The sequence below is a fragment of the Pseudorca crassidens genome, chromosome 9, assembly GCF_039906515.1.
Source record: "Pseudorca crassidens isolate mPseCra1 chromosome 9, mPseCra1.hap1, whole genome shotgun sequence".
Lineage (NCBI taxonomy): Eukaryota > Metazoa > Chordata > Mammalia > Artiodactyla > Delphinidae > Pseudorca > Pseudorca crassidens.
In genome coordinates, this window is record NC_090304.1 from 66,805,650 (window position 1) to 66,830,375 (window position 24,726).

The 24,726-nt window shown below is 37.7% G+C and overlaps 1 protein-coding gene across 8 annotated transcripts in view; it reads right to left on the reverse strand.

The window, feature by feature from the left end:
• Positions 1 to 20,744, reverse strand: part of NOX4 (NADPH oxidase 4) — a 154,411-nt gene extending 133,667 nt beyond the window's left edge. For 3 of the 8 annotated variants that reach the window (XM_067750666.1, XM_067750664.1, XM_067750663.1), the window contains exons 1-2: positions 20,526 to 20,744; positions 11,645 to 11,740 (exon numbers count right to left, since the gene is read on the reverse strand). In XM_067750666.1, coding sequence (XP_067606767.1) covers positions 11,645 to 11,653 — 9 coding nt within the window. In that variant the 5' untranslated portion in view covers positions 11,654 to 11,740; positions 20,526 to 20,744. Of the gene's footprint in view, positions 1 to 11,644; positions 11,741 to 14,083; positions 14,405 to 14,562; positions 14,659 to 15,761; positions 15,781 to 20,525 lie in introns of those variants that run through there. The other 5 variants (XM_067750660.1, XM_067750659.1, XM_067750661.1 and 2 more) reach the window with 4 other exon arrangements.
• Positions 20,745 to 24,726: the final 3,982 nt, after the last annotated feature.

Here is a 24,726-nt window from a genome sequence, read left to right on the forward strand (position 1 = left end):
ATTCACTGCTAGTGTCCTATAAAATTTGTTCTCTTCACGTGAACTTCAAACTTTGGTTTGCTTGATGGAAAGTTTAAAAAAGGCCAAGAAATTTGGAGCTAAAATTTGAAAACTACTGCCAATTGAAAAGCAATTAATTGTGAGCTTAAATATTTCTGAAACCATAATGAAGAAAAAATGTATACTATACTTTGCAAACTATCTTTTTAAATACTTCAGAATTTATACATTGCACAAAATTAGGCCTTAACACTCCTCTTAGTTACTGGAAACTTTTAGTCATTAGCAAACATTTACAAGGAGATTGCAATATCAAAACATTCTTAACTTCAACAGTGTTTCCTGAAAGAAATGAGTCTAGCATTGTCATGAATTTGTCTACTATAACTTGCCATTAGAAAGAAGGGAAGTAACACAATCTGTGGTCTTCGCACTGATTTCTTTTTCATCTTACTTAATCCTCTCCTCAAAAATAATAATAATAATAATAATCCTAAAAGAGAGAAACGAGGTTAAACTATGCCAAATTGCCATTTTTGTAAGTCAAAATGTTTCAATATTGAAATTTTCATGTAGTTCAATCTAATAATATAATTCTCAATTTAAAATTGAGGAAACTAGGTTTTGAAGATTTCAATAAAGATACAGTTATTGAGAGATAAAGTCAAGATTTCAACTTAGGTCAATTTGTCCACAAAATCCATGTTCTTTTCACTACATTATACTTTTGCCATTGATACTCTGAAATTTTTACAGATATTACTTTTTATTTGAAATTTAAGCTAATAGTCGCTCTGTGCTAGGAAAAAGCAATAGCAGGCACTTGGTTTTGATAAGAATTAGAATGAATGTCACACAAGACTTTAACAAATTAAATTTCATATATATAAAATTTGTGGGTTGAACAAAGTATATTTTCTTCTTTAAGCATGACACACTCAAGCTTTAAAACCAGTACAAGTCTAAGACTAGTTTTCTTCAGGCAAACCAAAGTTAAGGAAACCTTGTAGATCCATTACGATCCAGGAAACTAAACTTTTCCAAGATTTTCATTTGACTCATTTATCACTCTCTTAAGTTTTAAAAAATGTACAAACAAGATCAAAATAACTGAACAGTTCAATGATGGGTTCTACATAGTCCAAGCTAAGGCCCTAACTCCAGAAAATTCTACTGTAGGTAACAAACGTAATACAGAGAATGCCCAACAACAAATGCCATTTCTCAGATGGGAGAAGAACTTCCTTACTGAAGCTCTACATTCTTGTGGTTTAATATGAGTCATTTTTTTTTCCAGTTGGAATCCATTAGTATAGACCACTGATGATATTTGCTTGGTTTTCCCTTTAGATATTCTGAGCTATGGAAAAAGAAAAAAAGAAAAATGTATCTTCACCTATGTTTGCATAACTCTAAGCACTTTACAAATGTGCTTTGGAGCCTGTGCTTTTCAAACCAAGAGAATTAACAAAGCTCAAAGGCTCAAAGTAACTTAGCCAAGGAAAATCAGTGAGAACTAAAAACTCTCTCATCACCCTATCTCATCAGTATTTTCAATAGACAGTTCTTATTTTCTTGCTCCACAACTGTCTCTTCTTAGGGCATCCTTGAAATCATGTTCCTATACGAGGTGGGGCGACAGGGAGTTCACTCAGGATAAAATGCTAATTGAAAGGCACATAACAGAGGGTATACTGGGGGAATGGAAGTCAACAAAGAGAACCAAAAGTATAGCCCGGGGGGGTGGGGGAGAGAAACTTGTTTAGAAGCTTGTTTTGATAACACTATCATAGGAAAAATGACTATAGTCAGAAAGGCATTTGCCATAAATCATTTCTTAAATTTATCTTGGTGTTGATGTACCTATTTTTTAAAAATCTCAGGTGTATAAGATGCTTTCACTTTGTGTACATCATTCATCTCTTCTTGCCTTAAACTATGTCAGACCTCTGGGATTCCTGATATGTGTCTGGAGACTTTAACAATTTCCAAATCCATGAAAATCATCAAAGCATGTAACTTTTCCCTATAAAATCTATGTTGGATTCATCTATCCATAGATAGGAGTCATTGTCAAATTCAACTTTCCAGCTTCTAAAAATGTAAACAAATTCTACCGATCATGGAATAACCATCTTCTTCTTTATCTACTTTTTCTTTAATCCCATTGCCAGAACTGAAAAGAAACTACATTTCACAAGACTATTTATTACATCGGCATTTATCACATCACAAAGCTGCATTAAGACATGGATACTAAGAAGTAAGGTAGGCTCACTCTGCCTTTAGGTAATTTACTCTTATACTAAAGTCTCACTCTTAGTTCATGCCTTGGCAATTATTAATTACAACATGTCACAGCCCTTTAAGATCCCACTTCAATAATCAATACTGGAGTAAAGCATATTAGATGTTAAGGGCCACTTGTTGCTTTTCTGTCATGAAAATGAAATCTCATTTCTTTGTCCAAACTGTCCTTTACGACTCCCAAAGGAGCTCTGTTAGAGTACCAATGGCTGGAGCCTTAAAAGCTGGCAGGAATGAATAGGAGACAGAAACAATATGTAATAATAACCATTACGTTTTACATCTGTGATGCTTTCAATTCTTCAAAGTAGTTGCCTGTTAAGTCATACCTAATCCTCAGTACAACACTCTGAGATAAGTGGGATCATTTCATCCTGTTTTAATGGGAGTACAGAACAGTTAAGTGAATTGCTGTATATGAATATGAAGGATGAGAGAAAAGGGAAGGAAAGAGGAAAGCTGGCATTTTGGGAACTCATTACATCATAGGCTTTGTGCAAGGTACTTTAATCCATGAGCAAATTATTTATAATTTCTGTGCTTTAGCTGCCTCTTTTGTAATAGAACCTACCTTGTAGACTAGTCAGGACTCTGACACTGAATGTATAAAGAATTTATCATGTCTGGCCCATGAGAACATTTCAGTGAATGTTGGCTGTAGATATTATTGAGGTTACTTCTTTTTTTTTTTTTTTTTCTTTCTTAGCGGTACGCGGGCCTTTCACTGTTGTGGCCTCTCCCGTTGCGGAGCACAGGCTCCGGACGCGCAGGCTCAGCGGCCATGGCTCACAGGCCCAGCCGCTCCGCGGCATATGGGATCTGCCCGGACCGGGGCACGAACCCGTGTCCCCTGCATCGGCAGGCGGACTCTCAACCACTGCGCCACCAGGGAAGCCCGAGGTTACTTCTTTTAATTGTCTTTAAGGTTCACAGTAATCTTGTGAAATAGGCATTATTACCCTGTTTATCTGCTGAAGACTCCAAAATTCAATGAAGATTAATACAAGCTTTTCTGAATAAAATGCGTTCTACCTCAAGATAAAATTCCACTCAGCAATCATAACCAAGTTGCTACAAATTTTGTGCCAATTACAAATAGCAACTGACAGGCTTCCTTTGTCCACAAGGATTGGGGGTCAGCCAGAGGCCAATCAAAGGAAAGGAAAAGTCTCTGTCTTAATGCCATCTGCCATTTGCTCAGCAAATTCCTTCCATCTTTATATTTCTCTGAATTCCTTTTAATATTTTCATTGATAAGCATAAATAATTTCTATTACTATTTACTATTAATAGTATTAATACCATTAATGCTAACTAATATTACTTAATATTTATAGTAATGCTATCATTTGCTAAGCACATATGCACCAAGTGCTAAACATTTCACTTGCATTTTCTCCGGGAATCTTCACAACTAACCTAAGAGGAAGATGACTTAAGCTTAGTCTCAGAGAAGTAATTTGCCAAAATCATAAAGGGAGATAAATGCCTGAGCCAGGGTTCAAACTCATATCCATATAGCTCCAAAGCTTATGATATTGTCAATAAGGGATTAAGGATGATTGATTTTTCCTCCATAGAATTACCTAGGCATTTTTAAAGTCAATTTTATGATCAACACAATGCTTAGCATGATGAACTAGAAACACTGACTAGAGTTTGAAGAACTACTGTCCACATTCAACTTTGCACTGAGTCCATAAAGAAGGCATTTCCCAATACTAAATCTGTCTATCGAATGAGATAAATGAACTAGAACAATACCTAAGGTGCCTATAACATTCTGCAGTTCTACAAGCTTCATTCCCTCAGGCTGGGTGATCCCTAGGAAAAAGCATACAGCCTCCAGGATTATGAGGAAATAAATTTCTGTTGTTAAAGCCACCCAGTCTGTGGTCCTTTGTTATGGAAGCCTGAGCAAATTAATGCAGTAGGAGTCAGTTAGGATGAGGTATATAAGTCTGCTTCAGGTTTAAGAATAATCTATACACTATATTCTTATCTTTACTTATTAATACAAAAACACACAAACATACATACAAACAGTCTTACCCAGAGCCACCGTGGTGGGATGCATAAGAACCTTGGATAAGAGTAGAAAATTCCAGGCTCTAACCCTCTGTGTCTCAGAACCTCCCTGGAGGAGCAGCGTGATTGAGGGTGTGGTCTTAGTATGAGACAAATGTGGGCTCAAATTGGGCTGCTCCAGTTGTTAGTTATGTGACCTGGGGGAAGTTACCTAACCACTCAGAATCTGTTTCTCAGTTCTGTAAAGTGATCATTCTTATCCTCCAGGGTTATTATAAGGATTAAATTAAATATGTAAGGATTAAATGAGATTATAAAAGAGCAAAGAAATGACTGTGTCTGGTACATAATATGTGATTTACAAATGGTTATAGTTGTTATTAGGTTGAATCACATCAATGGCTGATATTGGATTTTTTTTTTTTTTTTTTTTTTTTTTTTTTTTGCGGTACGCGGGCCTCTCCCGTTGGGGAGCACAGGCTCCGGAAGCGCAGGCTCAGCGGCCACGGCTCACGGGCCCAGCCACTCCGCGGCATGTGGGTTCTTCCCGGACCAGGGCACAAACCCGTGTTCCCTGCATCGGCAGGCGGACTCTCAACCACTGCACCACCAGGGAATCCCTTGCACCACCAGGGAATCCCTTGGATTATTTTTCTTCTATCAAAATGACAATTACATATGGTTCAGCCTACGGTAATACTAATGTTGCCTAGAGGCAGAAGAGCCCAATGGTTAAGAGTACAAGTTCTAGAATCAGGATGTTTGGGCTAGAGATCTGGCTCTGTCACTCACTAGCAAGTTACAGAGCTTCTTTAATTCAATTTCTTAGCTGGAAAATTAAGAATTAAAAATATCTACTCCATAGGATGGGTGAAAAGATTAAATTAATCCAAGCAAAGCTCTTAGAGTAATACCTGGTACTTAGTCCGCAATGAATGCAATCTGCTATTGATACTATTAATAAGGAAATGAAGGAAGTAGATTTGAAAATCTAAGAAATTAATGCCAAGTTCCAATTCTATGCTATTTTGGATGGTATTGATAAAAGAGAATTATACACTGGGTATTTAGGTGAATATAACAAAGAGGTTAATCATTGTGCTAAAATTCTGTCAAACATCATGGAATCAGAAAAAATTTAAATAAAAATAAATCTCATAATCCTTAACAATTTGTCAAAAACAACTGTAATACTGGAAATATATGTTATCTTGGGTGTAAATCAATAATTTTTCATAACTTCTTGAATTGCTCAACATCTTTAAATATCATTTCACATAAGATGAAAAACTAGTGGTCTACAGAGTATGGCGTTTAATGTGTCTTGCATATATCTATAGAGCTGTTCATTATAACAGGCTGAATATTGGACTGAGAGGAGCAATGAACCAGGATAGTGACCAAGCCACTAATCGAGTGAGTAATAATGAGCAAATCACTTCAACCTCATTTTTCTATTTGGGAAAATGAGGAAGAAATCTAAGTAAAGATTACAAAGCTCTCTTTCAAGTGTAAAATTATATGAGTCTCTATTGTAAATGGATTAAGTACATAATGGTTGCATCATGTAATGTAACTCATTTCACCTGTCAATAAACAAGAAGTAAATTGTTTTCAATAGCAGAATGTTAAGAATAAACACAAATAAACAAACAAAACCAACTTATTTAAAAGCATCCTCTGAATTGAAACCACAATATTCTGTGCAATAGAAGGAAAGAGTTAATGATCAAGCCTTTTCTGAAAATGACAGGAGGCATATATTCCTTCTCAGCAAAATTAAAGCTGCCTAGGCCAGCTGTAAAACCAACAGTGACTTAAAATCCTAGGTCTGTTTGTCCAGAGACTCCAATCTCCACCCTTAAGAAACTCACATGACATCAGACTTCTGTCTCTGAAAAATGTTAATTATGATACAAGTCTTAGGACTCTTGAGAGGGTAAATTGTTAATGTTTCTAAATCACTTGAAGCATAATGATTGACCAAAGAAAGATCATCATTGTAAGATTAGAAAAAAACCTCAATGCTCACAACTTTCTTCTTCACAACTTCTTACTGAGATACCAATCAACATAGGTATCTCAATAAGAGTTTAAAAACAAGAAAGAAAAGATCCTCATGACCATGTAGCAGATCTAAAATAATAATTGTGAGATAAAGCAAAAAAAAAACACTAAATTCTCATCATGGCACCGTGAGAAAAACTAGGTTTTTCTTCCCCAAATATTAGCTTTGGGGAAAAATACATAAAACAAAGACTAATTGAATCTGGTACCATAAAATGCATTCTCTTTGCAAATTAAAATGTTTATATCAATTAAATTATATCCTTTAATTGTTCAAATGTCAGAAATAGAACTCAGAAATAGGTGAACATGAATATGAAGGCTTCTATACTATAGATAGTATCCTGAGTTAAATTGCCCCAACATTTCAAAAAATTTAGGAAACTGAATTTCTCAGAGTCTGTCACAACACATTAGTATTTGCTATTAAAGTACTAAATACATTTTCCATTCTTTGAAAATAAATAAATCAACACAGATTTCAACTTAAGTAATCAATGGAGTCCTTTGTTTAAAACATCGCTATGGGAAGGTGAGGAAAGTTATTGTTTGGTTTGTTTGTTTGGGTGTTTGTTTTGGTTTTCCTCAAAACACTTTTTTTTCCCTCTTAGCTAATTTTAAGATTCCAATATTCACAGCATGTCATAATTAAACATCTCCTAGGAAGTGCACAGTCTGATTAGCACATTAACTCAGGCATAAACCAGCCGTGACCATGTTGCCTCCAGGCCTGGGTCAGCCTAGTCTGGGAAAAAACAATTCTGATGAAAACTCCTACTAAGACATATTAAATTCCAACATTATTTTATCTTCCATCATTTAAGATCTTCTTTTCCCTTAACCCTTAATTTTGGTCTGAGAACAGTCACCAAGGCTACTAGTAATAAAAATGGATACTCCAGTTCTGAATTTTACCTTCATTTTCAAAGGCTCCCACCCCAGAAAGCTAGGAAGATTAGGGAGAAGTCAGAGATATTTTTATAGTTATATGCCAATAACTAGAGTGCACAGCTTCCTACCCAATATTAAATCCTGTTCAGGAGAGAGGGAACAAGAGGACTACCCATATGCTGATGTCTTTTTATTGGGCTGATTGGTGACTAGTTGCTTGCCTTAAAGCAAAATGATAAATGCATTTGGCCATGAAGGTAGGAAAATCTCCCCCCACCACAGCCAACACATATACTGTCCAAAATGGTACCCACTAACCACACATGGCTATTGAGCATGTGAAATGTGTCTAGGGCCACAAAAGAGCTGAATTTTTAGGTTCATTGATTTCATTAATTTAAATTTTTTTGAAGATTTTTTTCATATGGACGATTTTTAAAGTCTTTATTGAATTTGTTACAATATTGCTTCTGTTTTATGCTTTGGTGTTTTGGCTGCCAGGCATGTGGTATCTTAGCTCCCTGACCAGGGATTGAACCCGAACCCCCTGTATTGGAAGACGAAGTCTTAATCACTGGACTGCCAGGTAAGTCCCTTAATTCAAATTTAAAAGCTGATATTCATTTGTGTTATAGGAAAATCTTTAAATATGTTTGGAACAACTTGGGTATGTGAATACACGTTTTCATCTGTAAAATTTTATGAAATTTAAACACAGGTCAAGTATTCCTGATGAAAATTTAGTGACTGAATTGTGATGTACATAAGTGTAAAATATACACTATTTCAAGAACAGGCAAAAATAATGTAAACTATCTCAGTAATAGTTTTGAAAAATACTAACCACATGTTGAATGCTTCAATCTATTACAGTACTTTGGATATATTATTTTAAATAAAATATATTGTTAAAGTTAAATGCCACTGGCTTCTTACTTTTTTGAATTACTACTGGAAAATTTTAAATTACATATGACTCACATTATATATCTATTGGGCAGCACTGATAAAGAGTAATACTAACCAGTAACAGAAATATCTGAGATGGGCCAGTGAAGTGGTTTAGAAAATCTGTGTAGTATGAGGGAAAAGCAAAAGGCCAGAGAGCACTGCATTCAAATCCTAGCTTTGACACTGACCACCCAAAGGAACCTGATCAAATCATTCATTCAGATTCCTCAGCCTATACTTCCCCAGGAGCAAATGGGAAGAATAGTTTCCTAGCTCAAACACAGCATTTGTAAAGTGACTAGTATATCATCAGTATAAATAAACAGTTGAATAAATCATCTTTCAATAGAAAGCAGAGATTTCAGACCACTACAAAGAATTTACTGCTTCTGAATGTCTATGTCTTCCTGCAGATGAGCTATATCCTGTGGACCCTTTATTCCTATAAGACTAGTACAACTTTATTATTACCTTACATTTTACAGATGCATAACAGCAACCTTAGACTAAAGGCTATTATCAAAATGTTCAACAAATGGAAGTACTGTTTCCATTTGTGTTTTAAAGTGGTAGCAATCAAATTCATTTCCAGAAATACCATCATAATTTTTATGAACTTAAAATTTACCTAAAAGGGACATATAATATCAGAGTACCTATGTCCTTTTCAGGATTCCTACAGTTCTATCATGGTGGGACCATGTTCTTGTGAGTGCTTGGTAGGCTCTAAAAAACTGCTCTAAGGCATTAAGTTCATAATATATAGTTATTAAACATGTAAAACATGGGAGCCTGCAATATTTATTTTAAAATTAATTATATCTCGTTATACTGTATTTCTTTGCAATTTGAAAAATGCCTGCAAATTCTTATATTATGCAACAATGCCACAATCATCAAAAGATTAGAAAAGATAAGCCAAGGACAAATAAAATTAAATACTCCTTCATTAAACAATAGTCAAACTATAGATAGAGTTCCTTTTTCAGTAGAAGTACAGATGATATCTATTCCAAATGGTGTAGATAAATTAATGACTAGAAAATTCAGATAGTGATTACTGAAAAGTGAGACTTTGTAAGTCATCTTTCTTCCTTCGCCATGATGCCAAGAAGAAAAGCTATTCCTTTCCACTATGACTCTTCATAAAATGTTGACTCCTGACTTGGGTTAAGGGTCAACTCACTATGATCATTCTTATGTTTCCATGAAAACTAATTTACGACGACCTTTCTCTCCTTCAGTCTGCCTCTTGCATTATTTACTCATAGTCTTCCATTGAGTCCTTTTATCATTTTTGTCTTCATTCAACTGATTAATATTTATTGAGCCCCTACTATGTGCCAGCTATTCTGTAGGCCTCACCATTGAACCTCACTAGCCTGTCATATTATTCAAACAAAACCACTGAAGCGGGATGAGGTAGAGAGAGGTGAAACATATATTTTTTTAATTAGTTGGGTTATATATGTGTGTGTGTGTGTGTATTCTTCATATCTGACTTGTCACCAAAATAAATTTGAAGCTGTTACACAGCATCCAAACTCATAAAAAATTAACTTGTTGGTTTCCAACATAATTAATTTTTAAATAAGTTATCATTTTAGCTTATACAATGTCATAGAGCTGAAATCCAAAGTTCAATTATGACATTCCAAGTTGTCTAGGCTTAGATTTTATATTATTACAACTACGTCCTGATCAAGATTTACCATTTTTTAAAGGCAAATTTTACCATCGTAACTCTCAAGAGTTTTCTCCAAGTTGTTCATAAGTTATATAATAGGTCAGATATAGCTCCCACTGAAAAACCTCATGTTTGCTAATTTATACCCAAGGGGGAATGTTTAGGAAACAAAGTAACATGATAGGCCAGTAAACCTTCCTGTGTTCCTTAGAGAAAATTTTTTCTTAACTTGTTTATTGAATTAGTTGTTGGAGTTTCCATTAGATTGTAAGCAACCTGAGGGCAAAGGGGAGGTGTTACTCTCTATGTGCCCATTTGAAAAGTAAAGGTTTCATGACAGTCTTCTGGATGGCTGGATGTCAGGGTGGTTGGACAAAAGAAAGAAATGTTCAGATTTAGGAATCTGCAATAAAATGAGTTTAATCTTTGAGACTATGTTTATCAATCCATCAGTTGAAAATACAGATGTTCGGTGATTATGATGTATCAATGTAGGTCATCAAATTGTAACAAATGTATCACTCTGGTGTGGAAGGTTGATAATGGGAGACGTTATGCATGTGTGGGGATAGGAGAACATATGGGAAATCTCTGTGCCTTCCCCTCAATTTTACTGTGAACTTTAAACAGCTCTAAAAAAAATTCTTTAAAAAAACAGTTGTTAAACTTTAAAAATATCAACTGTGTGAACAACAGATATTGAAGATAGTACCTTACTGTATAAAATGAAATATACATCAATTAATTCAGCCTCAATTTATTGCAATCTTAATATGTGCCAAGCACTACTATAGGAGCTGAGGTTTAAAGATAAATGAGATCTATAACTGTAAAGCAGGAAACGGAAGGCTGGCTCCACTAAATTCATCTGAACTAATCAGAATTTTAAATAGTCATTAAACCATGAAAAGTAATGCATCTCCTATTTAGAATGTATTTTCTTCCCCAGTGAAAAGGAATGACAAAATCTGCTTTTTCAGATGCCCTAAGATTTTTCAATATGTTTTATATTTTTTGCTTTTGCTTAGAAAAAGCTGTCTCCTTGTATTGTACAAAGTAAGATGTCCTCAGTGCCACTGCCTTTTGTTCAGGAGACAAGTAGGAAGGGGAAGGAGAGGAAGAATAAGAACAGAAACATCATGGAATGGAGAAAAGAAAACTATCGACCTGAGATAAATCAGAGCAAAGTTTTGCACTATATCGTTCTATTAGACCAGAGCACTGGAACCACAAGCAGCAGTTAACCTAGGGCAAGCCGCTGAGAAATGCCCAGAAGTGAATAACCGCCTTAGACACATACTTTGTGAGAACTGACAGTAAAAGGAAACAGTGCAGAAATTCTCTGTAAGTTGATGGGCGGGCTGAAGTCTTGATTTAGTAAAAACTAAAATCCTGTCATGGGTTGGTCCTCCAAGTGAAGGAGACCTCAGGACTCTTTGCAGCTGGCAAGGAGTAGCACTTTTCTCAGATACTACTAGCCCAACAGTTCACTTTAGAAGATACTATCTTTGGCTCTTAAAAGAGTCAGTCGTTTTAACTTGGACCTGTATAAATGATAAATCATGAAAACTTGACCACTTTAGACAGTAACAAATGTTTCTGAAATGAACAACCCTCCTGGTGTTTCTTTAATGAATGTAAAAACTGACCAAGCTTTGTAGCATCCTCTGCCCACATTAAAGCCATTCCACAGGTCAACCAAGTCCCACTTACCCCCAACATCTGGTGGAGGTAGTGATACTCTGGCCCTTGGTTATACAGCAGGAAGGTTTTCCAGAAAAGCAGGACATTCAGGGACAGCCAGATAAGCTAAATCATACGAAGGGTGAGAGAAAAAAATTAAAAATAAACATTACCTGATGAATGGACACCTCAAGTACATTCATTGGACACAGTACTTTCAATGGAACCTCAATTAGTCATTGCAACAAAGTATTATTGGAAGAGAAGTTGGGAAATTTATTCTCCTCCGGGCTTTCATTTCTTTCCCTCAAAATAATTACTGAGAACCTACTCATGTTTCAAGCCCAGGGAAATAAGAATGAGCAGAAACAGAAATGTACCTGCCTTTGGGGAGTTCACATTTTATGAGAGAAATAGACATTAATCAAATAAACTCATGAAAAAATATATAAATACAGGCTATCAGGCTGTGCAATGGCCCAGGGGTAGGGGTTGATGGGGGAGGCTGGTGAGCTCAAAGGGCTGAGAAAAGGGTTTCAATCTCCTCTCTAACAAATTAAATGGAAGTTATGATGCTCTCCAAAGCCTTTCCTGTTCTGATGTTTTTTATGACTCTAAAACTCATATTATTTAACATGGATTGCAATAGTTATGGCTTAAGATTTTTATGATATGTTTAGAAAGTGAAGTGAGACTAGGAAAGAAGTCCAATCTTATTTCCTTAGCATTTCAAAGCTGTTTGAGGGTGCAACCAGAAACATGCAAGCAGGTGTTAAGATAATTTTTTTTGGCCTCCTGGGACACTTCTATTTAAAACTTTAAGAACAATAAAATAACACAAACATCCAGGAATTATTCTGTTAATGGCTGCATTCAGGAAATGCCACACAATAAAAAGACAAATAATATAAATAACAGACAAGCCCGTCCTTTGAGAATGTGTACTGTCTTAGCAGCACATTGGTAAATTCCTACACACCTCAGATTACTGGGGGGAGTTGCCAACCATGGCTCCATTTGGGGTCTAAAGTTTTACAGCTCAGAAGGCAGGGAAATTCTAGTTCAGCGATGGCTCCATGGTGTAGAGGAGGAGCGTGGGTATTGGCTTCTGGGAATCTACTACTTAATGCCTCTGAGACCTTGGGCAAATTTGTTACTGTCCATGTGCTTCAAATTCCTCGTGTATAAAATTAGGATGAAGGCAAGAATGGGCCTACCTATCTTACAGAATAGATCTGAGGATAAAATAATGAAAAATAATCAGAGAGGGGAGAGAGAGAGGGGAGAGGAAAGGTAATGAGTTTCTGTAGAAGCTGAAGGTAATCAGTATTTCTTACAGTTATTTTTGTGTTAAAAGTAAATTTTCTTTAATGAGCACACCAATGGTATTTTTGTTTGTTTGTTTGTTTTTCATTTAAAACATTGTCCTTACTAGCAGTAAAATTTGCACAGTCTGTGTTGGTTTCCATTTAGTTTTTGCTTTTTGAAAGTTTATTTGTCTATGATATTCAGAAGTTTGGAAAAGGGTTCTATGTAGGGCAATTCCGAACCAAAGTTCATTATCATTCAGTTTTATTCAACAAACGTTTATTGAGCCTCTTCAGTCTGGCATTCTTAAATTGCCTTCACATTAGCAAGCCTTATTTTCCAACAAAGTATCTGATCCTTGAGGGTTTCAGCTTCTTCAGTATTTCTCAGGGAATTGACCCAGCTGTGTGAGTGCACGGTAGACATTCCTAAAGGCCTTAAATGGTCTTTCCCACACTCACTTTCTAAACATATCATAAAAATCTTAAGCCATAACTATTGCAATCCAGGTTAAATAATATGAGTTTTAAAGTCATAAAAAACATCAGAATAGGAAAGGCTTTGGAGAGCATTCTCAATTGACCAGCAAGCTGAAAACCACTCAGAGGAAAACCTATCTGACCTCACTCAGCCCCTGCACACCTGAGATTAAGCATCTGGGATGCAAACAGGTCTCCTAAAGATCGCAGTTATCCGCTTGCAGGACAAAATGAGACTAAGAAATGAGCGACATCACCACGTCCCGGGCGCTGCATGTTGTTAAACTTCAAAAATATCAATTGTATGAACAATAGATAATGAAAAATAGGACTTTGCTGTATAAAATAAGACCAACAGAAGCAATCTGGAAAAAGAGCAAAAGGCGGGGGGGGGATGTTTAAATGGTTAAGGAAAAAGCTGTGTTCACTAACAGCGATCTCTTCTCCCTTCCTCCACATCCGCTCTCCCATCAAAAGTGTAGGAAATTTGCCCAGCACTTGGAGGAAGGGAGGAAGCGGATGGTTATTATCTCCAGGTATTCCCGGCAGAAAGTTTTTGTTAGTTGAGAATGTTTGCGTTAGAGGCAAAACTTCCAGCTCCCCACCCGCGCTCGCTCAGAGAATGAATCAAAATCGCTGTCCCAGAGACAAAACGCCGGGAGAGCCTCGCCCGCCATCCTACCAGGCAGAGGTGTTTAACCCCTTCGTTGGCCAGCCAGCTCCTCCAGGACACAGCCATGCCGCCGGCCCCGCCGCGCCGCGCTCTCCGCCCGCCAGCCCGACAAGCAGCGGCGGCCGCCGGGGCAGCGGTTACAGTGGTGCGTGCGGCCTGCGGGGGGGGCAGGGTGGGGACGGAGGGTCAAAGACTGAATGGAAGCCCGGCGCCGCGCCAGGCCGGGCGGGGTATGCGCCCCGGTACCGGGTCTCCCGAGCGCCGCGGACTCGGCCCTCGCGGGGTCTGCGCTGCGCCCTCCGGCCGCCAGCACCCCCTGCGCCGAGCGCGTGCTCCCCGGCTGCGCGAGTCCGCCCCGCCGAGCCGGCCCCTTTGTCTGGGGGCGAGCCTGTTGCTGTGGCTGCCGCAGTGCAGGATGTCCTGGGCTAGGATCTAGGAGGCGTCCCCCAGCAGCCTCAGCCCGGCCTGCCCCGCTCCGAAAGACCCACCAAGATGTGGAGACTGGTACTCAGACATAGAGTGGACACCCTCGCTGCCCCCTTGGACACACCTAGTCCTTTTGGACTGGTCGTTCCCCCCACCCCCAAAGGTTCCTCTCTGAGAGCCTTGGTAAGGAAATTTGAGCCGGAAATTGTCTTTTGTGTACTAGCGTCCCCCTTCTCCCGCCCATCCTCAGCAACTCATCCCACCCCCAAGCAAACGCCCCCGTCACAACCCTTACCTAAAGCCTCCCTCTACCTACCCCTTCCTACCCCCCATCCCTAACACCGATGCAAAGCTTTTAAGAAACTTCTGAATAAAGAGTCCTGCGGAGAATTAGACAGTGGTAATGATTGCACAACTTTGTGAATGTACTATAAATCACTAAATTGTACACTTTAAACGTGAATTTTATGGTATGTGAATTACATCTCATAAACCCATTATTTTAGGAAAAAATAATAATAAAAAAAATAAAGAGTCCAGGGGAGTTAATGGTTAAAACTGACGTAATTCTCAGGGGCTCTAGGGAAGCTCAGATTCACTCTATTTAGAAATGTGTGTTTTACTACCTAGTATCAGAGTCTGTTAAGTAATAAGAATCCTCTCAAACTTGTACCAGAGGCCCGGTGAAGGGTGATTAAAGTGTGGAATGTTCACAGGCTACCTAGCCTACACTGCAACATATCAGTATTAGGGAAAAAACAAAAAAATCTTGCATGTGAAAGAATGTCCAACGCAAAGTAAGTGTTGGATAAATGTTTGTTAAATCAGGAACTTTCTCAACTCTAGCAACTAATAAGTGGCAGAAAAAGTAAACCACTAGTAGCCTAATCTCATGGCTTTCAAGCTCTTTTTTATTTTAGTGAAATACCTTTTACAACACGTGCTATGATATATAATTATATTAAATTATAATATATAATGTATAATTTCATAAAAATCATACTTCCTTTACTACATGCAGTGTACTTACCTCAATTTCGTGAACTGATTAATGACTGCAACCCCCAGTTCAAAACACGAATAAATCAGTATCAAATCCCAGTTAGAATTCACAAAGTGCTCTAATAGTCCTGCCATCTCTTTGACATACGACGTTCCTGTTTCATGCATGATCTAAACCTGAAAACTGCCTCAGATCTTTCTGGGGCTAGGGAGTGTATTATTTATGAATAACACCCTGTTCTTATTGACCATGTGATACCTGAGGACAAGAAAAAGAGCACAGGGAGTACCCAGGGGTGTCACCACTGGAGGCAGGTCAAATTCTGAGACACGCTGGTGTTCCTCAAATTCCCCCCTAAGAAACCGTCCTCCAGCCACAATTTCAATCGATGGGAGGTGGGGAGATTCTGGCACAATGGTCTGGTTCTTCTCATGAGTTGAGAGGAGGGAAGCAACTGAAGAACAGTAGAATAAAAGACAATTTTTTTTTAAGTTTAACTACTTCCAAAAAAAAAAAAAAAAGACAAAAATAATGGATCCAGCTCTTACTATGTACTTACTGTATCAGTCACTGTCCTGGGTACTTCATGTACAGAATCTCACTTCATTCTCATAACAGCTCTACATGTGGATGTCAGTGCCCTTACTCCAGAGTTGAGGAAACCGAAGCTAAAAGAGATTAAGAAACTTGCCTGAGCAGGTGGGGAGAATGGGCAGACGTTGGTTTAAAGGTACTAACTTCCAATTATAAGATGGATAGTTTGGGGAGATCTAATACACAGCATGGTGACTATAGTTAACCATATTGTCTTATATACTTGAAAGTAACAGTGAATAAATCTTAAATGTTCTCTACACACACACACACACACACACACACACACACACACACACAAATGGTAGCTATGTAGCTATGTGAGGTGATAGAGGTGTTAGCTAAAGCTCGGATGATAATTATTTCCCCATATATAAATGGATCAAATCAACATGACGTACACTTTAAACTTAGACAATGTTGCATGTCAATTATATCTCAACAAAGCTGGAAAAACATTATGTTAACTGGAAGAATGCAAACATCGCAATAAAGATGAAAAACAATAAATTAAAAGAGAAGAGAAATCTGTCTGAGATGACAAAACAGGCTTTTGCTTATAGTTCAAAAAAACCCATAATCAGATCCTTTTCTGAACTCTTTTGTACCATGATAGAATGCTATACAAACATTGATTATTATATTTATCACTATTATTTTATAGGAGCTCTGTAAAAGGGGACTAGGCCCTAACTGTTTATGTTGCCTTACAAGGATACAGTACTGCAAGCTATCCCCAGGGGACAGAGCTATTGCCATGTTGTGCAGGAACTCTCATTAATGAGGTTCTTTTCAATATAATTTTCTCTAGGCCCTACTGTTTAGTGCAAGTAGATACTGTCTTTCCCAAGATAAGGAACGCTGTCCTTGAAAGTAATGAAGAGAGAATCCTGTAACTGTATCAGTATTCCAAACATCATAGCAACAACAACAACAAGAATAAAAATCACACTTTTACCAGGAAAAAACTTCACAGGAAAAAATCAAACGACAAATACCTTTGCTCTTGGCCAAAATAATGTTAAAATAGTAGTGATCATCCTACATTGATTACAAACTCTGTTTGGAAGTTTGAGATGTTCTTGGTCTATTATTTATTACTTACTAAATACAGAAGCTTTGTTTTTTGGTAGACAGTGTCCCTCAAAATATGAAATCCATGGGGAAAAATTGATAAAAGTTTCCCCCTTTGGTCTGCTTCATTAGTTGGCTTCTTTATGTATCAGCTCAGAGGCGCACCTTTGCCATGAAGCTTTCCCTGGCCCACCTCACCTCTATGCTCACACAGACTCATCCTGTAGTCTGCATTTTTCAATGTGTTTATAATACTCCAAACACATGATCATTACTCCATTTTCCACATATTATTTTAGTTGTATGCATGTGAGTGTGTGTGTCTAATTCCCCTCATCAACTGACCTCTTCAAGGACAGGGATCTTATCTTATTTAATTTTTATTCCAGGACTTTGGAAAAAGATTGTTACATAGTAGGAACTTCAGAATGTTTGATATATGAATGAATAACAGTTAAGTATATTATCCTTCTTTTTGTACCTCTCTCAAACTCCAGTTTCTCAAATGTAACTTTCCAATAATGTAAGAAAAGTTTCTGCTTAGCTCAATAATTAACTACCAGAAAAGAACCAACGGGGCAGGAACTCTTGCTATGGGTGTCACCTATACCACACTAGTCACAGGATATGCAGCTGGGACAAGTGAGTACCTATATTACCTTCCTGGGGTTGGGGTAACTGTCACAAATTTAGTGGATTTGAACAACAGAAATGTATCTTCTCACAGTTCTGGAGGTCAGAAATCCCAAATCAGGCGATTGGGTCAAAATCAAGGTGTTGACAGGGTCCCAAACCCTTCAGAGAGTCTTGGGGAGAATCTGTTCCTTGCCTCTTCCCAATTCTGCTGGATGCTGGCGTACCCTGATTTATGGCTGCATCCCTTCGCTCTCTGCCTCAGTGATCACGTGGCCTCGCCTCTTCCATTGTGTGTATGTCAAATTACCCTCTGCCTCTCTCTTATAAGGACTCCTGTGATCGTATTTAGGGATCAACAGATAGTCTAAGATAATCACCCTATGTCAAGGGCCTTAACTTAATTATACCTGCAAAACTCTTTTTGCCTTATATAAGAAGTAATATTTACAGGTTCATGGGATTAAGATGTGATATATCTGGGTGGTCATTATTCAGACTACTCTAGTACCTAAAGTTACTTAATTGATGTTAATTTTCTTTCCCTGATTTCCCAGCCTGAGAGAAGGATTTTTGAGGAAATTCACCTTAAGACATAAAAGTTGGAACTTTTACTAAGTTTTTCTGTCAAGAAGTCAAAAATTATAGACCAGGAATCATGCCAGAGAGAACTCAGCAAGCTTTCTTAACCTTTGTGACTTAGACTGAGTTTAGTATTTTGGTTATTCCATATCTGATTATCAGGAGTTATTAGTATTAAACTCAAAAATGGAAAAGAGCCTGTGTGTTTTTCTTACAAACAGAAAAGAAGAAAGTAGGAAAACTCTGTCCCAGTATGCAACATAACTGGTAAAGTGGGCAAAAGAATCCTAAAGTTGTGAATAGCTGACGGCCATATTAAAGAGAAAAGGAAGCTACACTTTATCCCCGGGACCCTTGGCAAGGAAGAAGGGCCCCCAGGGAACCAGCAAGAAATGGCCCAAAGGCTTAACATTCACAAGCCTGGGGACAAGTTCCAGACAGTGACTCATTGTCATTTCTACACAAAAACAAGTGTAGACCATCTTCTGATTCAGGCCTTTAGGAATGTCTACCATGCACTCACACAGCTGGGTCAATTCCCTGAGAAATACTGAAGAAGCTGAAACCCTCAAGGATCAGATACTTTGTTGGAAAATAAGGCTTGCTAATGTGAAGGCAATTTAAGAATGCCAGACTGAAGAGGCTCAATAAACGTTTGTTGAATAAAACTGAATGATAATGAACTTTGGTTCGGAATTGCCCTACATAGAACCCTTTTCCAAACTTCTGAATATCATAGACAAATAAACTTTCAAAAAGCAAAAACTAAATGGAAACCAACACAGACTGTGCAAATTTTACTGCTAGTAAGGACAATGTTTTAAATGAAAAACAAACAAACAAACAAAAATACCATTGGTGTGCTCATTAAAGAAAATTTACTTTTAACACAAAAATAACTGTAAGAAATACTGATTACCTTCAGCTTCTACAGAAACTCATTACCTTTCCTCTCCCCTCTCTCTCTCCCCTCTCTGATTATTTTTCATTATTTTATCCTCAGATCTATTCTGTAAGATAGGTAGGCCCATTCTTGCCTTCATCCTAATTTTATACACGAGGAATTTGAAGCACATGGACAGTAACAAATTTGCCCAAGGTCTCAGAGGCATTAAGTAGTAGATTCCCAGAAGCCAATACCCACGCTCCTCCTCTACACCATGGAGCCATCGCTGAACTAGAATTTCCCTGCCTTCTGAGCTGTAAAACTTTAGACCCCAAATGGAGCCATGGTTGGCAACTCCCCCCAGTAATCTGAGGTGTGTAGGAATTTACCAATGTGCTGCTAAGACAGTACACATTCTCAAAGGATGGGCTTGTCTATTATTTATATTATTTGTCTTTTTATTGTGTGGCATTTCCTGAATGCAGCCATTAACAGAATAATTCCTGGATGTTTGTGTTATTTTATTGTTCTTAAAGTTTTAAATAGAAGTGTCCCAGGAGGCCAAAAAAAATTATCTTAACACCTGCTTGCATGTTTCTGGTTGCACCCTCAAACAGCTTTGAAATGCTAAGGAAATAAGATTGGACTTCTTTCCTAGTCTCACTTCACTTTCTAAACATATCATAAAAATCTTAAGCCATAACTATTGCAATCCATGTTAAATAATATGAGTTTTAGAGTCATAAAAAACATCAGAACAGGAAAGGCTTTGGAGAGCATCATAACTTCCATTTAATTTGTTAGAGAGGAGATTGAAACCCTTTTCTCAGCCCTTTGAGCTCACCAGCCTCCCCCATCAACCCCTACCCCTGGGCCATTGCACAGCCTGATAGCCTGTATTTATATATTTTTTCATGAGTTTATTTGATTAATGTCTATTTCTCTCATAAAATGTGAACTCCCCAAAGGCAGGTACATTTCTGTTTCTGCTCATTCTTATTTCCCTGGGCTTGAAACATGAGTAGGTTCTCAGTAATTATTTTGAGTTGAAAGAAATGAAAGCCTGGAGGAGAATAAATTTCCCAACTTCTCTTCCAATAATCTTTACACACTATTTTCCTTTGTACACTGACACGGGATTTCATAATTCTCTAATTCTTTCTCTTCCCCAAATATATCCTCTTTACTCACAGTCTCATCCATGTGTGCGTGCTCTTCTTGCTTCCTGGCATACCAGACCTAGTGATACTCACTTAGTCTCCAGACTCAAGATGAGAATCCTTCCTTCTTAGAGGCTCACATGGATTTCTCCCAGCGGGATCAGGAACCTCTTCTTTGTGAGCCTGTGTCCACTGTGTGTAGCCCTCTCTCAGGGTAGTTATCAGGCTGAATTTGTTGATGTATTTTCTAGGTTGTTTCTCCAACTAAAACTGTGAGCACTGTGAAAACAGGAAATTGTTCTTCATTACCTAAATCCTGGTGTATGGTAAGAGCTCAAAATATATTTAGTGAATGAATCAGTGAATGAAACTCTAGCATGCAGTAACAGTTTAGGTCATTTTCCAAATGGAAAATCAGCACTCACAAAATTTTATTCTATTTGCCCAGAGTATAGTGTGGATGAAAAATGTTGTCTGCCATTTCAGTAAACAAAGGATGTGGTGGCCATCAAGCCAGTAGCCACTGTGCACCCTGAGGGGATTTAGGATGGAGAGAAGAAGGATACCGTCCCTAGATAGTTAGGGGCGCATATCGAAGTAATGATTTCAATAAGCCCAACTCTTTCATCTTCCCATACAGAGAAAAGCACTAAGTTCATTAACTTGAGATGCCTGGTTTTCTTTAATTAGCAGTAGTCTTTTGATGTTCAACTACCTGGGTTTTTTGTGTTTGTGAACTCCTATATATCCCGGCTCCTCCCTTACCTCTTTGGAGCAGTCCCTCAGAGTGATCTGAGAGGCTGTCTTCTGGGCTTAATTCCTCAGAAAATCCGCTGAATAAAACATAATTCCCAACTTTTAGGTTGTGCATTTTTTTTTCAGTTGACAGTAGCAAAGATTTTATGCTAGACTTGATGGAAAACAAGTTCAGGAACATGAAAGAAAAACAAATTGACTTTTGTCTTTTCATCCTTCTCAACAACTTTCCATGTAATTTAACCTTCAGACAAACTCTTCCTACTCTCCAAATATCTGAGGCTGGAAATTTCAAAAGCATTTCTTGTTCTTATTGTCATGCTCACCTAGTGACTCACTCTTGCTTATACTGACAAAGCAACTTAAATGTCTCTATGTCCATATGCAATTATGTATAGCCTAGCTGATTAGAAGTAATCAATAGCTTGGAAAAATATTGTATGGGATCAAATGTTAAAAAGCATAATGATCTGACATCTTGGGGTGCCAGATTCATGTTCTACATGGAACTTTTGGTGAAGAGGAAAGGTTTACATCCTTAATTCCTTTTTCCCTTTTTCTCCAAGTTCTATCAGTTCTTTATCTGGAGCCTCTTTTGAATCAGATTCCCCCTGAAGACAGCACTATGCCTCCACTGGTCTTTCATAGTCCTTAGTTCAGATTTACATATGCTCAGTTATTTACGTATGTTCAATTACTGAACTGTGACGCAATTACTTGCTACCCAAATATTTCCATATCAATGGATTTCATTGGAGTGGCAGGTTGGCAAATCTTCCACTATTCTCCTCATCTTCATTTTCATAATAAATAACCCTGATTTTCAGTTGGATCAAACCCACCCAGCTAGCAATTACATGTCTCAGCCTCTCTTGCAGCCAGTAGTAGGTACTATGTTTCTGCAAATGTGAGGTGAGCAGAAGGAATGTGTACATCCCTATCACAAAGGAAATTGCTTTCACTCCACTTTCTTTTTTCCCCTTTCCTACAGCTGGAAATACACTTCAAATAATGAAGGTAAGGATAACACTTTGAACGATAACGAAGAAATAAGATATTAAGTATCTTGATTACCTTGTAGGTGAGTCACAGCTGCCCGCCTATATAGCTTGCTTCTTGATTGTTGTGAGAGAAAGAAATAAAATTCTGACACACTATAGTTTAGGTTACATCTGCTTGGCTTGTCCACTATTTTTATAGAAATTGGCTCCTGGAAGTGGGACACCATCATTATAAAAATCAAAATATGTGGCATTAGTTTAGCAAGTTGTGTAGTAAGTGAAGAGATATCCAGGCTAGAAAGAAGTGCCCTTTGTTATGCCATTAGAAAATACAAGCTAACTTGGAAACAGACCACATTACTACCAAGCTTGTAGCTCTAGAGGAATAGGCTAAAAGGATATCAGATTTTTGGTGCATGTTGGCTGCTGCTTGGAATTTTTAGCAAAGTGCTACAAGAGACATGTGATAAAGTTAGACAAGAAATGGCCCATTTGCAGATTGAGATGAAAGAGAATATAGCTCTACTAATGGAGAGTCTTTCTACCCTTGACCTGCACTTTAATGAATTAAAATGCCATTCATTTGGGACCCTACAGGGTTGGAAAAGTCAACTGCTTCTATTCCTCAAAGAGCATGACATAACATTTTCATTAGAGCCAGCCACGGGGCAAAGATAAGTTTAAGAGTATTAGCTTCCCAACCAACTTGCCAAGACTTTAGTTTCAGATGGCATTAGGGTGGCTGACATTAAGTTAAGGGAAAGAGAGCTAAGCAGAGCAAAGGAGACAATAAAATTTTTAAATAGTGTCTATAGGCTCTACAGAAATTTGTCCAGCAGACGTCTTCGAGTGTGTCTATTCCACATGGAATTGTCTAGAAACAAAAAACCGAACTAACATTTTTCTTGTGTTTTTCCAGTTTTACTGAGATATAATTGACATCCATCACTGTATGAGTTTAAGGCGTACAGCATAATGGCTTTACTATTGTGTATTTTGAAATAATTACTAAAATAAGTTTATTAGCACCCATCACCTCATATAGATACAATAAAAAGAAAAAGCAAAAAAAAAATTGTGTGTGTGTGATGAGAACTCAGGATTTACTCTCTTGGCAACTTTCATATATAACATACAGCAGAGTTAATATTTATCATGTCATACTTATATCCCAGGTACTGATTTATCTTCTAACAGGGAGTTTGTACCTTTTGACCACCTTCAGCCAATGAGCACTCTTCATCCTCACTGCCACCCCCTCCACCTATGAGTTTTCTACGAGCTTGTTTTTTGTGCGTGTTTTGGTTTTGTTTAGATTTCATGTATAAATGAGATCACATACAGTATTTGTTTTTCTCTCTCTGACTTGCTTCACTTAGCATAACACCATCAAGATCCATCCATGTTATGTCAAATGGCAGGATTTCCTTGCTTTTTCATGACTGAATAATATTTCATTGTATCTATATACCACAACTTCTTCATCTATTCATCTGTCAATGGACACTTAGGTTGCTTCCATGTCTTGGCTGTTGTAAATAATGCTGCTATGAATATGAGGGTGCAGATATCTTTTTGAGTTAGTGTTTTCATTTCTCTACTAAGGTTTTGAGGGAATTTCATTACCAAAGAAACCACAAGCCTGGTGTACAAGAGCCTATGATTGTTAAATTTCTAATACAATACTCAGTCTCCTAAAGCTGCCCTAAGTGGAGCACACTCTTTCTTGCTGCTTTCTGATATAGATAGTGGACAGGGAAAAACCTCCCCACCACGCACAAAAGCAAAGCTTCAGGGGCCAATGAACAGGGGAGACACTTCAGGGCTGGCAGATGAATTAACCAAGGAACCTACTCCACTTGCAAGAAGCTTTCGCAGTTCCTGCCCAGGATAATTTAACATCTGCTACGGACAAAAACTACTGTGAGCTTTCCATTTTATACATTTCTGAAAGGATGGTTTTCTTTCTTCCTTTTTTAATTAAAAAATTCATTGTGGCAAAATATATATAACACAAATGTACCATTTTAACCATTCTTAAGTGTACAATTCAGTGGCATTAAGTACCTTCACATTGTTGTGCAAACATTACCACCATCCATCCCCTGAACGTTTTTATCTTCCTGAACTGAAATTCTGTACCTACTAAACAATACCTCTCTATTCCCCTCTCCTCAGAACCTGGTAACAACCATTCTACTTCCTTTCTCTCTGAATTTGACTATTCTAAGTACCTCATATAAGTGGACTCATACAATAATTGTCCTTTTGTGTCTGGCTTATTTCACTTAGCATAATTCATTCATAACATCACTTAGCATAATTCAACCTTAGCAATGTTCATCCACTTTGTAGTACATGTCAGAATTTCATTCTTTTTTATGGCTGAATAATATTCCTTTGTGTGTGTTCTTGACTGGAATTTCCACAAGTGATGTTGTGATCCTTCTCAGGGTATCACAACTGGGGTGTATTAAATTCAGTTATCCTGTTTCTATTCTATCATTGTATATCGGAGTTAGAGAAGACATATGAGT